We start from the raw sequence: 13459 nt of genomic DNA on the forward strand, positions 1-13459 counted from the left end.
AAATCTGTAGGCCTACTTGTCACATTCACTGAGATTTGTTCTATTGGATTAGCAGTATATGCCCCTATATTATAGCGTACATTTATGGTGTAATGTTAGTCTACTTTCTATCATATTTTTATGCAAACAAAAAAGCATATAATAGATGCATTTAATCGTGAATATTTACTCACTAGTTATGAGATAAAAACGTCATAAACCGGTATTGGTCACTTATCGTTATATTATTATTAAGGAAATTATATTTATAAAATTTGCAATCCGATTTATTTGCAATATTTCAAAGTAATTTACAATCTCAGAAAATGTGTGGACTGTGGCCTCTTTCCAAGTATTGTCACACGATTCACACCTGCAAAACAAAAATAATTAGGCTTCATACTTAGTTAAGCTAATTCTCCCTCTCGAGAAATGACATGCGTAGCCTAATTGTACTCGAATCATACACCACCGTTATAGACATTATCTGACAGGCTAAATCATCACTAGCCTATTGCAAATGTTTTCCACATAAATAAAAAAAATAAAAAAAATAAAATGTTATATTTTCTCATTGTAGGGCGAGTTGTTTATATCGGATTATGTTGTGAGACCACCTATGTGCTTTAAATTCTTAGTTGTCAACTCAAACGAATAGCAACACCAGGAGGAGCAAACCCAGCCACTACATATTCATATCTCGAAATCACGTTAATGAAATTATCGCCGAATGAATTAATAGCCTACAGATTTCCCACTCATTTCACCATAAGGTACCGTAGGCATTTTAATGACCCCTAATTCAATTAACTGCCTCCGTCGAAGCATTGATTTCTGGAGAAGCTGCTGAAAGTTGAATTCAGATAAGTCGAGCAGCCCGTAATTGCCCAAGACGCAGAGGTGGGGGCTGGGCTGAGGTGGCGGTGTATAAATAGTGTGCTCTCAAAAACACAGTCATAACAGCAGGAGTGATCTCACCTCTTCTCCACCCCCAATATCGCTTCTTTTTACGACCGAGCGCTGCGTCTTGAGCTGACAACTAACGTTAAATCGGTCATTTTAAAGTGGGGTTCCGTGCTCAGGACCACTGAACGGCCATGGAAGAACTTACGGCGTTCGTCTCGAAATCTTTCGAGCAGAAAACCAAGGAGAGCAGTAAGGAGAGTATCACGTACAGGGAAGTTTTGGAGAGTGGCTTGGCGCGGGCGAGGGAGCTGGGGAACTCGGAGACAAGTCTACAGGACATAACGGAAGGCAGCAACCACTGTCCGGTACATCTATTCAAGGAGCACGTAGAGCTAGAGAAAGAAAAACTGAAGGAGTTTAACGTTTCACGGGCCACGGAAGGTACGTTTCTATCCACCGGTTCGAGTTGTGTAGCGTGAATGTCCTAGGTGCATTGCATTTTTACACGAACCAAGCCCTTGGTTTTCACGATTACTTTCGGTGCACCGATTGTAAAAGTACAAAAATATGTGGTGGCCAAAACATTTACAACGTCAAAAACTATAACAAAAACATTTAAATTATTGCAGTTACTGTTTATTTTATTATTATTTTTTTTTTAATCGTAAGCTCACGTCGTTATAATGTGCAGATACTTGGAAATACTGTTCTCTATAGTAAGGCCCACTGTCATGTGTGTTGCAGTGAACAGCAGTGGTCCAAACTAATGAATCCTAGGCTACATAATCAATCTTCTCTCACTCCTGTTGATCACTGTATTTATTAACACATGATATCGTTGCATAATATCGCATTGATGGCGATGATATACATAATGATTGTTTCCACTGTACAATTAATAGGAGTGGTACTTGCATTCTGCCCGTCAGCAGCTTATTCTTTGTTTTTTTAAACTTGTATTAATTGGACCATACATTATGTTGACAGTGTTAGCCTATAGGAAGTGTTTCTTGCTCGCATGTTCATGACATAACAGGAAGAAACAAAACTTCATACGCAAAATGAACCCGGTGCACCTCGAAGTTGGATGTACGCTCGCTCCTGCACTGTAATAGCAGCGTTAGGACGTTTAACGTTGTTGTATAGCACACAATAGCTCCGTCTAATGATGACGGAAAACAATTGTTAGATGATAGTAATAATGAGGTTTCAAGACTTTAGCCCCGGTAATGACATTTTGAGTATCTTAATTAAACATATTATATGTGCCTATCTGAAAATAACTGTCTTTTACGCAACACGTTAACCTTGTGAAATATTTAAGCTATTTATTACGTTTGTAACGATCAACTACGGTGGAGTTATTTTGCTGTATGATAGGCGTATTATACCAACCATTGAAATAATCATATAAATAACCTGTATATAGGCTTACTCTTTTATATCTAAAGGTTTTACAATTCACTGTATTTGATAAAACAATTGACAATATAAAACACGTATAGTGTTCCAAAATAAAAGTCACATTAATAAACTACAATTGTTTGGTATCACCGTGCACCGTTTCAGATTGTCCAGTGGAAATTGGGGCGTTTTCAGAAGGTCATTCCTTCCAATGAAGGATCCATGTGCAGACTGTAGGCAAATAGCACTAAGGAAATTATAAAGCCTAATTGTGACAGGATTTTATGCTCGAATATTTCAATATGTATGTGTGTGAATAACTGTCATTATAGTAAACACACAGTGCATTGACTTGCATTTTTGGTTTTGTAAGTTTGCAGGCCTGTATTTTGACCAATAGAGATCGAACTTGTTTATCATGTTCTGTTTACCGTCTCTGGCTGGCTAGCATAACACATACTATGTATTTCACTAACTGAATATAAGCTACACTCTATACGGTGTGTGTGTGTGTGTGTGTGTGTGTGTGTGTGTGTGTGTGTGTGTGTGTGTGTGTGTGTGTGTGTGTGTGTGTGTGTGTGTGTGTGTGTGTGTGTGTGTGTGTGTGTGTGTGTGTGTGTGTGTGTGTGTGTGTGTCTGTGTCTGTGTGTGTCTGCAGTTGCAGGTGTTTGAGAGTTATTTGTGTTTAATCTAGAGGGGTACTGTATTTTAAAACGTGTGTTCACGCAGGGATATATGAGTGTAAAGAGAAGAAGGAGGACGTAAAGTCTGAGGACGAGGACGCACAAAGCAAACTGAAGCAGCGACGGAGCAGGACAAACTTTACTCTGGAACAGCTCAATGAGCTGGAGCGCCTGTTCGACGAAACACACTACCCCGACGCATTCATGCGGGAAGAGCTGAGCCAGAGGCTGGGACTGTCAGAGGCGAGAGTGCAGGTAACTCCCGGTCTCTATCAACTAAAAGTGAAAAGCATAACCCTAAAGGGTTTGGACAAAACTAGATAGGGCTGTTCCTTAGATGCATACGTTTTTATTTTATTTCATTTTATAAACAACATGTGGGTCTAAATAGGTTGAGTTTTTCAACTCAAAGCATCAAGGATTGTTCTAAGAAGAACGTGTGAGAGGTTGCCAGATTGAGACATCCAGTGACAGAGGCTGGGGTCAGAGTGGGTGACGCAAGAAGATTACTGTAATTCGTGGTGCGGAATAACATGGATAAAATGGATGTAAGGCCTAGATCAGTAATGATATATGCTCACAAATGAAACACGTTTCAGAAGGCTATAGAGTCAACACTTGCAAGGCAATCACCTACAAACCGTATTGATGAGCTGCCTTTAATTAAAAACTACTATATTTTGTAGATAGCCTACATTTTCTAAAACAAATAATGGTGTCCTATTGCCAAAATAAATATTTTGAGATAAAATGGTTTGGGTTAGAATCGCCTTAAAAAAAACACGTTTAGGTGCACCCTTTGGCACTTATCTCTTCTATTATGTGCACGTGTAAAAACAAATACAAACTATTCAGGGATGATTTAAAACAGTAGCGTCAAAATGAGATAGCGTTGAGGCTTACGTTTGAATATAATTTATTCACCCGTTTGATAGAACATCACGTGTTATGTTTAATTTTCATGAGCTATGTAGACTTACCATTATTTCGGTCCGCCCTGCCTGTTGTCAAGGCTCAGTTATACGGAGATGTTACACACTCCAGAGAACGTTTTGAGTGAGCTGTTTTTATGATGCAATGAGACAAACATATAATGAAATATTAGATGCAACAAACTGTGCAGATATGACTGTTGTCGACATGGTGAAAGCCACACGAGTTTATTTATTGGATCGATATTACACAGTTTGACCTCACGACCTCGGTGAGATTTGTTTGGCAATATTTTTAAATTAACTTTAGGTATCAAGTGCAATAATAGTGCATCAAGAACACTACTACCTCTACTGCTGCTGCTAATAATAATAATACTGCAAGCCTACTGGTTACTGTTGATTTTTTAATTATTGTTTTTGCAATTCAACACTATCCATTATCAAATAAATGTATATCATTATAACATTGGTCTATTTTTGTACATGACCAAAATACTGTTGCTTTTCAACAAATAAAATGACGCCTATAACCTTTGTCACATCATAGTTGCTCAAGTGACATTGGATGCATTTGAACCCGTCTCCTCTCTCCTGGCCGATTATTGTAGAAGAAAAATATCTTATGCGCTTCGGAAAGATCTTACCACATCATAAAAATTAATGAAGAGATTGTACGAGTGCTTCAGGGGACACCGTCGTATGCCAGTCACCTCATTTCCCCCCGCGTTGTCTTTGTAATATCTGCCATTGGCTTGATATATTGTTCCCATAAAAATGGATTAGAAATAATTCAATTCTGCTGGAACTCAGTCGGTGGCACACCTCGTGTTCCGAGATCTAATCTGAGTACTAAGTAGCCTAATATTAGAAGTCTGCACCGTGTGACAGCTTGCAAGCGCGACACAAAAAAAAAGTCATTTTAAACATGGATAAAATCAAATTGTGGTAAGACAGGAGGAAAGCATTTACCCGTTAAAACGCAATGGGATAAATATTTACTCAATATTTACAACAATAACGCGTATAGACTGAAATGGGCCGTGAGGGTTAAAATCACACACCATTAAAATCCATGTCGCAGCCGACCGTTTTTCGATTTGAAACCCCCAAATCTATCATAAGTAAATTGTAAGGCATGTGGTAGATAGAAGGGTATTAACCTGCACTTAGGCGTCGGAACAGAAGCCCCACGTCGCGCGCAGCTGAGGAATCTAATTGAAAGTTATGAGAGCTTGGTGAGGAGCGTGCAGTAATTCTATTACGACTAATATATCTGGGTTTCTGGTACAGAGCTAAATTAAATGTCATTATTCACTGTCTCTAATAAAAATCCAAAGGAAACGAGATTAGGGCGTTTGTATAGCGCATCATTGAGTGGTCCTTAATGAAGAAATAACTGTCGCAACCAGTGTAGTTCACTTTACTTAGCATTCTGGCACGCAATATATATAGCCTTAATATATATATATATATATATTATAGGTATATGTATGTAGATATGTTTTTATTTTGTGTCAGTACAGACCTTTAAGAGACAGCAACATCAGTGATTAAAACGTAAAATAATTAAATACACCTCGTGATATAACCTAAAACAATTAAATCATACAATTAGCAGTAGGCCATACGAATAATGATATAGCCATATAGGCTTAATAATAATAACAATAATAATAGGAAACAGGGTATTAATAGACCAATAATAGCCTAATCATAAATAATTATCTTCCAAAAACTACATTAAACGAACATTTGTTTCCAATATGCTATGTGATGGAGGGAGAGTTTGGGGTAAATAATCTGTGGACATGCTATGTCAATAATGCATACTTTATCGACAAAACGTATTATTCCAATCCAATCCACACTCGTTAAAATGGCTGCAGCACCTTGAGTAATTAAGGTGCCCTTTGTGGTTCTCTCGTCGCTAATTCGGCTACTGTAAATGATAATCATTACTGGGGTCGGAGGGGAGAGGAGATAATGGATTCGTGGAGGGAAATTAGGTTGATGATAATTAATAATATGGTATGCTGTAACCTGGAGAGCAAAAGGGCCTAGTAGATTAGACGGAGTCAAGTGACCTTTTTGGCCCCGTTTTTTAAGCATATAGGCCTACGTAAATTGGAGTAGGCCTATCAATAAATATTGTTAAGCTATACATTTTGTGACAATATGCTGTATATTATTTTAGACTATTATAGATAATATATTCGATCTTATATTATATATAATTGTGTAGGCAATTATTTCAGTTGTAATTCATGATTAAAACAGTATAGGTTTATAGGCTATTTTTATGAGCATTAATGTCATCATCGACATTCTCGGTGTTGGGGAGTGTTGGGGAGTACATTAACTGCATTTTACAGTAGCTTGGTGGTAGTTGAACTAAATTCAAATAAATGTAGCGTTTTCAGTAGCTAACGTTTTTGTCATGTTTATTTGACCTTTATTTAACTGGGCAGGTCAGTTAAGAACAAATTCTTATTATATTTTTAATGACGGCGAGGAACAGTGGGTTAACTGCCTTGTTCAGGGGCAGAACGACAGATTTTCACCTTGTCAGCTCGGGGATTCGAACTTGCATCCTTTCGGTTACGAGTCCAACGCTCTAATGTCGCGGTATAACTAAATATGCTACTAGAACTACACTACTTTTTTGTTTTTGAAAAAATGCAATAAAATATGGGTGAAGTAGGCAATAATTTCATTTCTTTTTCGGCATTAGACCTGCCTCATATTCACTTAAAACATTGTGTTTGTGTTTAATAGGCTAAGTTACACTTTATGGTAACATATGCCCCGCCCCATACCTGTTATGTTCTTGCAATTTGTACTCTATAACATTTCAGATGTACATATGATGACTCTCCCAAAGAAGTTTGGATGTGGTGAACTACTTTTCCAAAGTAACTTTAGGCAATGAAACTACCATTTTCTTAGTGTAGCTTAACTTCTTCCGGTGTGAAGTAATTGGTAGCTTGGTAAAAAAAAAAATATTTTCAGAGTAGCTTCCCCAACATCCATATTCTACAATACACTCATTCACTGTTTCAAATTGTGGTTTCCAGGTTTGGTTTCAAAACAGAAGAGCGAAATGTCGAAAACAAGAAAACCAGATGCATAAAGGTAAATTCTATTTATTATCCATCTACTTGTATTTTTTTTAATGATTTATGTTGCAATGATTATTACACTTGTCATTTTACACTTGCAGATGTTTACTAAATTGTTTGCTAGTATGTTACATGACACATTTCTTACAATAATTATGTCGGCCTATGCTGTAGCCTGTAAAAATTAATCAACCTTCATGTGCATGTACTGTATTATGTTTGATGAATCACTTTGTAAAATGTCATCTTGTAACCTTTGACCAACCATATCAGCCTTACACTCAAACTTATAACTGTCTCACTGTCTGACAGACACCTCTTCATACTTTCCAGGTGTCACTCTGGGAATTGCCAGTCATCTGGATGCCTGCAGAGTAGCTCCATATGTCAACATGGGAGCGCTACGGATGCCTTTTCAACAGGTACGTTCTTTTCTCTTTTTTTTCACGACACGAATCCTATGTGAAATGTTTACTGATGAAATGCAGGCATGCAAGTGAGTGATTGTGCACAAGTAAAAGTTCATATTCAACATCAATTAACCTCTGAAAGTCTGAGCCATTGGGGGGGTTCTATTAAACTAACATGTGGAATGGTTTTAAGAAGGTCGTTTTGAATTTTAGGACCCCTTTAGGTATATAAAAACAAATCTGTTTTGATAAAATAGAGAATTTGGCCTTTACTACTATAGCCCATAGAAACACATTGAACAACACATTCATAAATGGCAACAAAAGACAGTGAAACAAATTTGTAAAGAATAAGGTTTGTAAAGAATAAGGTTTGTAAAGAATAAGGTTTGTAAAGAATAAGGTTTGGAAGTGGAGATATAAGAAATCTCAGGAAAGGTTTTTTTGTTTTTTTAGACTCATATTTAACCCCCTGTTTTGTTGGCACAAAACTACCTCCATACTTCCATTCAGTTTTTTAATCTGGTACTGGTGACCTTCTGATGAGTCCCATGACACTTGTGGGGGTCGTAGGGCAAAACGGAGAACACCATCGTGTTCGTGAGCGTTTCCCCTTTCTGCCCCAGACATTTTTAGGATGTGTCATGGTCTGACAAACACCGCTGTAGCTTAGCCACCTATCACGGCAGATGCGGAAGGGCGACATAGGCGCATGTGGTGGATTGAGACGCAGCCCATGCAAAAAACAGATATCTCTATCTTAAAGTGACGGATTTTGATGAGTTATTATTTTATTATGTTACTTAGATTGACGCATGGGTGCGTCAACAGACTCTTAAGGAGGTTAACTGACAAACAGCCGTAGTTTCTAAATGTGTTAGCATGGTTGAAAGATTTGATGCAGTCATAAAAATGCACCCTACTTTTATTTTAGTCCCCAACCACACTTCACAATCATCTCCGAATCTGTGAGAGATATTGGAGAGAGGTGCATATGCCCTTATTATACTAAAAATAGACCCCTATCGTCCGAGGTTGTAGTTTACAAAGGCTGTTGTGAATGAGAACTCTATGGAGCTGGAGAGTGGTGTGTGAGAGTCAACTCAACCCCAGAACACCTTTCACCTTTGGGGTGCGTTAAGAGCGGGATGTGTGTTTGTGTTTGTTAGAGAGACATTTGATCTGGTGAGGTCTGTTTTTGGCCGTTGAGTTGTCTGTTCACCCCTGTGAAAAGCTTGGGCCTAATTAAGCCAACACTTGCGCAACGCAAGCACATAAAAGAGATGATGAAAGCACCGACTGGAGAAGGCTCTGATGGATATTGGTGGTGTGCTGCATTGGCAGGGAGGGAGGCATGAGGCCTGCATACTGAGAGAAGAGCCCTACCTCTACAGGCCTGAGACAGACAAGCACAGGGCAGGCTGTAACACACTTATGCAAGCACACATGTACCCCTGCATATATATGCATGTACACATGTACCCCTGCATGTATACACACGTACACATGTACCCCTGCATGCATACGCACGTACACATGTACCCCTGCATGTATACGCATGTACACATGTACCCCTGCATGCATACGCACGTACACATGTACCCCAGCATGTATACACACGTACACATGTACCCCTGCATGTATACGCACGTACACATGTACCCCTGCATATATACGCATGTACACATGTTCACACAAATGCACATTCATTCACACTTGCACACACACTTGCACACACACACACATATATTGACCAGCTGTTGTGCTGGGGACTGGGTAGCGCCTGTAGCAGCTCATGCCTTGTTCCATTTCACTGATCCTCCCAGCAAACTTAACAACAACACGCTGAGAGATTCCCTCTCAAAGAGGGGTTCCCTTCTGTGTTTCACTGACAGTCTGCATTCATACATTTGGAACAAGGCTCTTTGTTTGAGTGTTAGCTGTTATTATGAAAGTCAGTAGCCTATTTTTTTGAGTGTTTGGTAAGAGTGACAGTTGGTGGGAAAGAAAATATGGAGGAAGGCCTTACTGGTCATTTATGCATTCTCTTGTGTCTGTGGCTCGTGTCAATGCAATTCAGTGCAAGTACAAATACTGGTCAGCAATACGTAATGAAATACCGTCCAAGAAAGCACATTTTGCGGTTTATTTTAATTCTCTCTCGCAGTTAAACAACTTTAATTTCGGTCATTTTCCATTTTCCGTTATTGGCTATGTCGAAATAGCGTCACATTTTAAATTGGTTGAAACATTTTAGCTCTCTCTTAAAACGTTTACCATGCGTCGCTTAAATGAAGTTTTATTTGGGTTGGATGAGAAAGCACGAGGCTCTTCACTTCTCTCCTTGCTTCCTGTGGCATTTGAAACGCTTGAGAAATGGCAAGAGGCAACGTAGCTCTCCTTCTGAAGTACAGGGATTTCTCATTTTCACCTACTCCTCATAAAATAATTGCCAAGAATGTGCAAACTGATACTCTATGGTCTTTATGACTTTCACTTTCCCTTTGCTCAGGAATATGTCTGGATAAATATTTATAACTCTAAATACGTTAATATTTTTTGCGTGGATTTATATTTATTTATGCAATTGAATCCGTAATCAGGATAACAAGACGTTGCATATTTCCAAGGGTATGAAGGGGATCTCACTGTGAATGAAACAAATCTGTTCAGGGTCTTAGAAAGACTTTGATTTCTAGGCTGTTAAACTGGACGTGGTGTCTGTGAAGTTATGTATGATTCATTAACTTTAAGAATAGCTGACATGAAAAAGGGGGAAAGGCTCAGAGTGCAGTTCCTAACATTTTTCTGAGAAAACACACAGTAAGCAACAGCTTTGAGGGGGTAGAACTTGAAGGGGAATTAAATAGTGTCAAACTGTGAAACCTAAACCCTTGGCTCTTCTCTCACACACGCACACACGCCCGCACGCGCATGCGCACACACACACACACACACACACACACACACACACACACACACACACACACACACACACACACACACACACACACACACACACACACACACACACACACACACACACACACACACACAGAGCCTGAGGGGCTGGGAGGGTCTCACTAACCCAGGGATTGTTTTTGGTTGTCCGGCAGGTCCAGGCCCAGCTCCAGTTGGAGGGCGTGGCTCACTCCCACCATCACCTACACCCTCACCTGGCGGCGCATGCACCCTACCTGATGTTCCCGCCCCCGCCCTTTGGACTACCAATCGCCTCTCTCGCGGACTCAGCCTCTGCAGCGGCGGCCGTGGCGGCGGCTGCCAAGAGCAACAGCAAGAACTCTAGCATCGCTGACCTCCGACTCAAGGCAAGAAAACATGCCGAGGCGCTGGGTCTCTGACCCCATCGGGCTTCCCCTCCGCTCGCCCCACGCCCTCATAATCACCTGCTTCTCATACAAGACTGAGCCCTGTGATCGGGTCTGACACTTACAGCTTAAACAAAACAACATTAAAAAAAAAACACTGAGAGGGAGAATGAAAGAGAGACAGAGAGAGAGAAAAAGAGAGACACAGAGGGAGAGGGAGATGGGGAGAGAATGAGTGGAGGAAGAAGAGGAGGAGAAAGAAGGAGGGGAGCAAGAAAATTGTCACAAAACCAGCTGCCAAAACACCCATTTGTAGAGAGAACGGTAATTAAATACCAATGAAATCACCTTTTACTTTTCGCCCAACAGGCAGGACTTCTGCGGGGCCAGTGGCTCAGTCCACTCCAGGCACACATCACAAGTCCAGGACCGTACAAACACATGTGGATGTCTGTCTGAGCCGAGGGCCGGGCCGGGCCAGGCCAGACCGGGAGACTTTAGAACAAAGCAAACTGGCAAAGCAGGCAAGCAGGGCCAAATACTAGAGCCTCACTGATGCCGATGCCGTCACGTTGACTTTACAGACTATTGTGTGTTTGGGAAAAGACACTGACACCACGAGGCATCGGACTAAACATTACACACACAAAAAAAAGACAAAAATTAAGAAAAAAAGAGAAAAGAAATGGCCACGTTCTCTGTGTAACCACTGTGTTGTTTCCTGCCGCTGCCCAGTGCATGAGTTCTATTGGAGGACTGCAGACGTATCACGGAGGCTGGCCATGTTGTGTCCGACCTAACACCCCAACTCTGTTGTATCACTGCCATTCAAAATTCCCACTATATATACTCTCATCCACAAAGTCAAAGATCATTGGGGTTTGATTTCCTTGAAACTGTGGACTGACAGGAATAGGCTAATCTAATCCCTTACTATCTGCTTTTGGAGGATGGAAAGTGTAAATGTGTTTTGCTGGGAATGAGTCCAAAATAAGTTTTTTTTTTTGCTGTTCTCCTCACATTGTTCTCTCTCTCTCTCTCTAGCTTTCTTTCTTTCTGTTTATCGTGATGTTTCTTGGGAATAGAAGTGAAGATATTCTTTGCACTTCAGGTCTTGTATGTGGGAGTTTACAAACAGCACTACAAGCAGATACTACTTTACTAAATGAGGGTGGGGAAAGGAACCGATTTGGGTTTTTATCATGTTATCAAAAAGAGACGTTCACAAAACGTTTAGAAGGATAAAGGGTATAACTGCAATTTTTTGTAATTTTGAAAATATGAAGGAAGCATCAGTTAAACTGAAATGCAATTGTGCGCAGTTTAAGTGCAATACTGTAAATATGAAGAAAAAAAAAGAGAGAGAAAAGCAGTTAATTGTTAGAGATAAACAAATGATTTGCAGTGATTTGTTTCAGGGCACTGATAAATCCGTGTGTTGAATTTCTTTGCCAAGCAGACCCGTTTTTTCTAAAGCATTGTATATTATGTTATGTTGCGAACTCATCCTCAATCATGTGCCATAACCCCAGAAATGCAATGGTTTTCAAACATCGTTTTGTACACATCAGGAAACTATAATAACTTGTTGAGGTAGACATGAGCACCTGGGTTTGATGCTGAAATTAATAACTGAAACTAGGATCTGAAATAATTTATCATAATCTATTGCGTTAACATGAGACAAAGCATTATGTCAAATTCCACCAAAGATTCTAACAAATGTTCCAATTGATGTTATAGGAAAAATAAAACCAAGGCAGTGTTAGGCCTGTACATGTCAAACTTGCATTTATTTGCATGTTCATGTTGCAATTTCATGGTTTAATAAACCAAATAAATAATGCCTACTAGCAAGTATTATATTTGAAACATTTGCAAATTCAGAGGATAATGTTTTGTGTCATTGAGAAGCAGATCCTAGTAAGGTCTACCTCAAACAATGTTTTACCAACACTTTCTCTGTTCTCAAACCACCATTGACAGTTATTTAGCAATGTCTCCATTTTAAATTAAACACATGGGTGCTTTTATTTATTATTTTTGTCTGAAAGTTTATACAATTAAAAAAATAGTTGAAATACAAGTGTACATTTTGACATGGCTTTGCATTTATTTTTATATGTTTTTTTAAATGTTACATTTGCAACGGGAGATGCGTGGCTGTTGTGCATTGTTTGCCTAAAATGTAGTGTGTCAGCATTTACAAACATTTCAGGGATGGTTGAATTTGATTAAAAGCTCCATTGAATTTGTTATGCCCACCACAAGTATTATCATTTCATATGCAAGCATGCCTAAACATGATTCACTATACAGTTTGTATTTTTTCCCCTTTGATTCACAAAATATGAATGTACAAGTAAACTATCAATAAAGTTATAAATATTTGTACTGAAGTTTTAAGATACTTTTACAACTCCTTTCAAGACTAGTTCAAAATAATATTGATTTATTATTCTGTGAGGGATTTTGGGCCATAGAATGGTAACATTTATCATTCTACTTTTGAGTCCTTTATTAGATTCTCATATATTGAGTGACTTATAGGCCTAATCATACAAGAGACTAAACAACATATCAAACAGAGACATTATTATCATCATCAAAACATTCCGGAAGTGAAAACCGTAGTACACATTAATAGTGAATTATGTACCAGATCCTCTGACTTCAAGCATTAGACAGGTACTT

General features: G+C 39.1%; 1 protein-coding gene across 2 annotated transcripts; it reads left to right on the forward strand.

Annotated features, from left to right (window-relative positions):
- The first annotated feature begins 946 nt into the window (after window positions 1-946).
- Window positions 947-13164, forward strand: shox (short stature homeobox). 2 transcript variants are annotated; one of them, XM_035773077.1, is made up of 6 exons: window positions 947-1326; window positions 3019-3227; window positions 6982-7039; window positions 7339-7448; window positions 10553-10765; window positions 11135-13164. In XM_035773077.1, exons 1-6 carry the CDS (start codon window positions 1077-1079, stop codon window positions 11222-11224), a joined length of 930 nt encoding a protein of 309 aa, XP_035628970.1. In that variant the 5' UTR covers window positions 947-1076; the 3' UTR covers window positions 11225-13164. The 2 variants fall into 2 exon arrangements, with proteins under 2 accessions (XP_035628970.1, XP_035628971.1); XM_035773078.1 differs by having other exon boundaries at window positions 7360-7448.
- The last annotated feature ends 295 nt before the right edge of the window (window positions 13165-13459 follow it).

The sequence above is a fragment of the Oncorhynchus keta genome, chromosome 7 (assembly GCF_023373465.1).
Source record: "Oncorhynchus keta strain PuntledgeMale-10-30-2019 chromosome 7, Oket_V2, whole genome shotgun sequence".
In the NCBI taxonomy this organism is placed as follows: Eukaryota; Metazoa; Chordata; class Actinopteri; order Salmoniformes; family Salmonidae; genus Oncorhynchus; species Oncorhynchus keta.

What these genes read in the sequence shown, in the direction of transcription:
- shox (XM_035773077.1), top strand. Translation starts at nt 1,077, where the DNA reads ATGGAAGAACTTACGGCGTTCGTCTCGAAATCTTTCGAGCAGAAAACC. An exon ending in AGAAAACCAGATGCATAAAG is followed by an intron (nt 7,040 to 7,338) that starts GTAAATTCTATT and finishes ACTGTCTGACAG; the next exon opens with ACACCTCTTCATACTTTCCA. An exon ending in TACGGATGCCTTTTCAACAG is followed by an intron (nt 7,449 to 10,552) that starts GTACGTTCTTTT and finishes GTTGTCCGGCAG; the next exon opens with GTCCAGGCCCAGCTCCAGTT.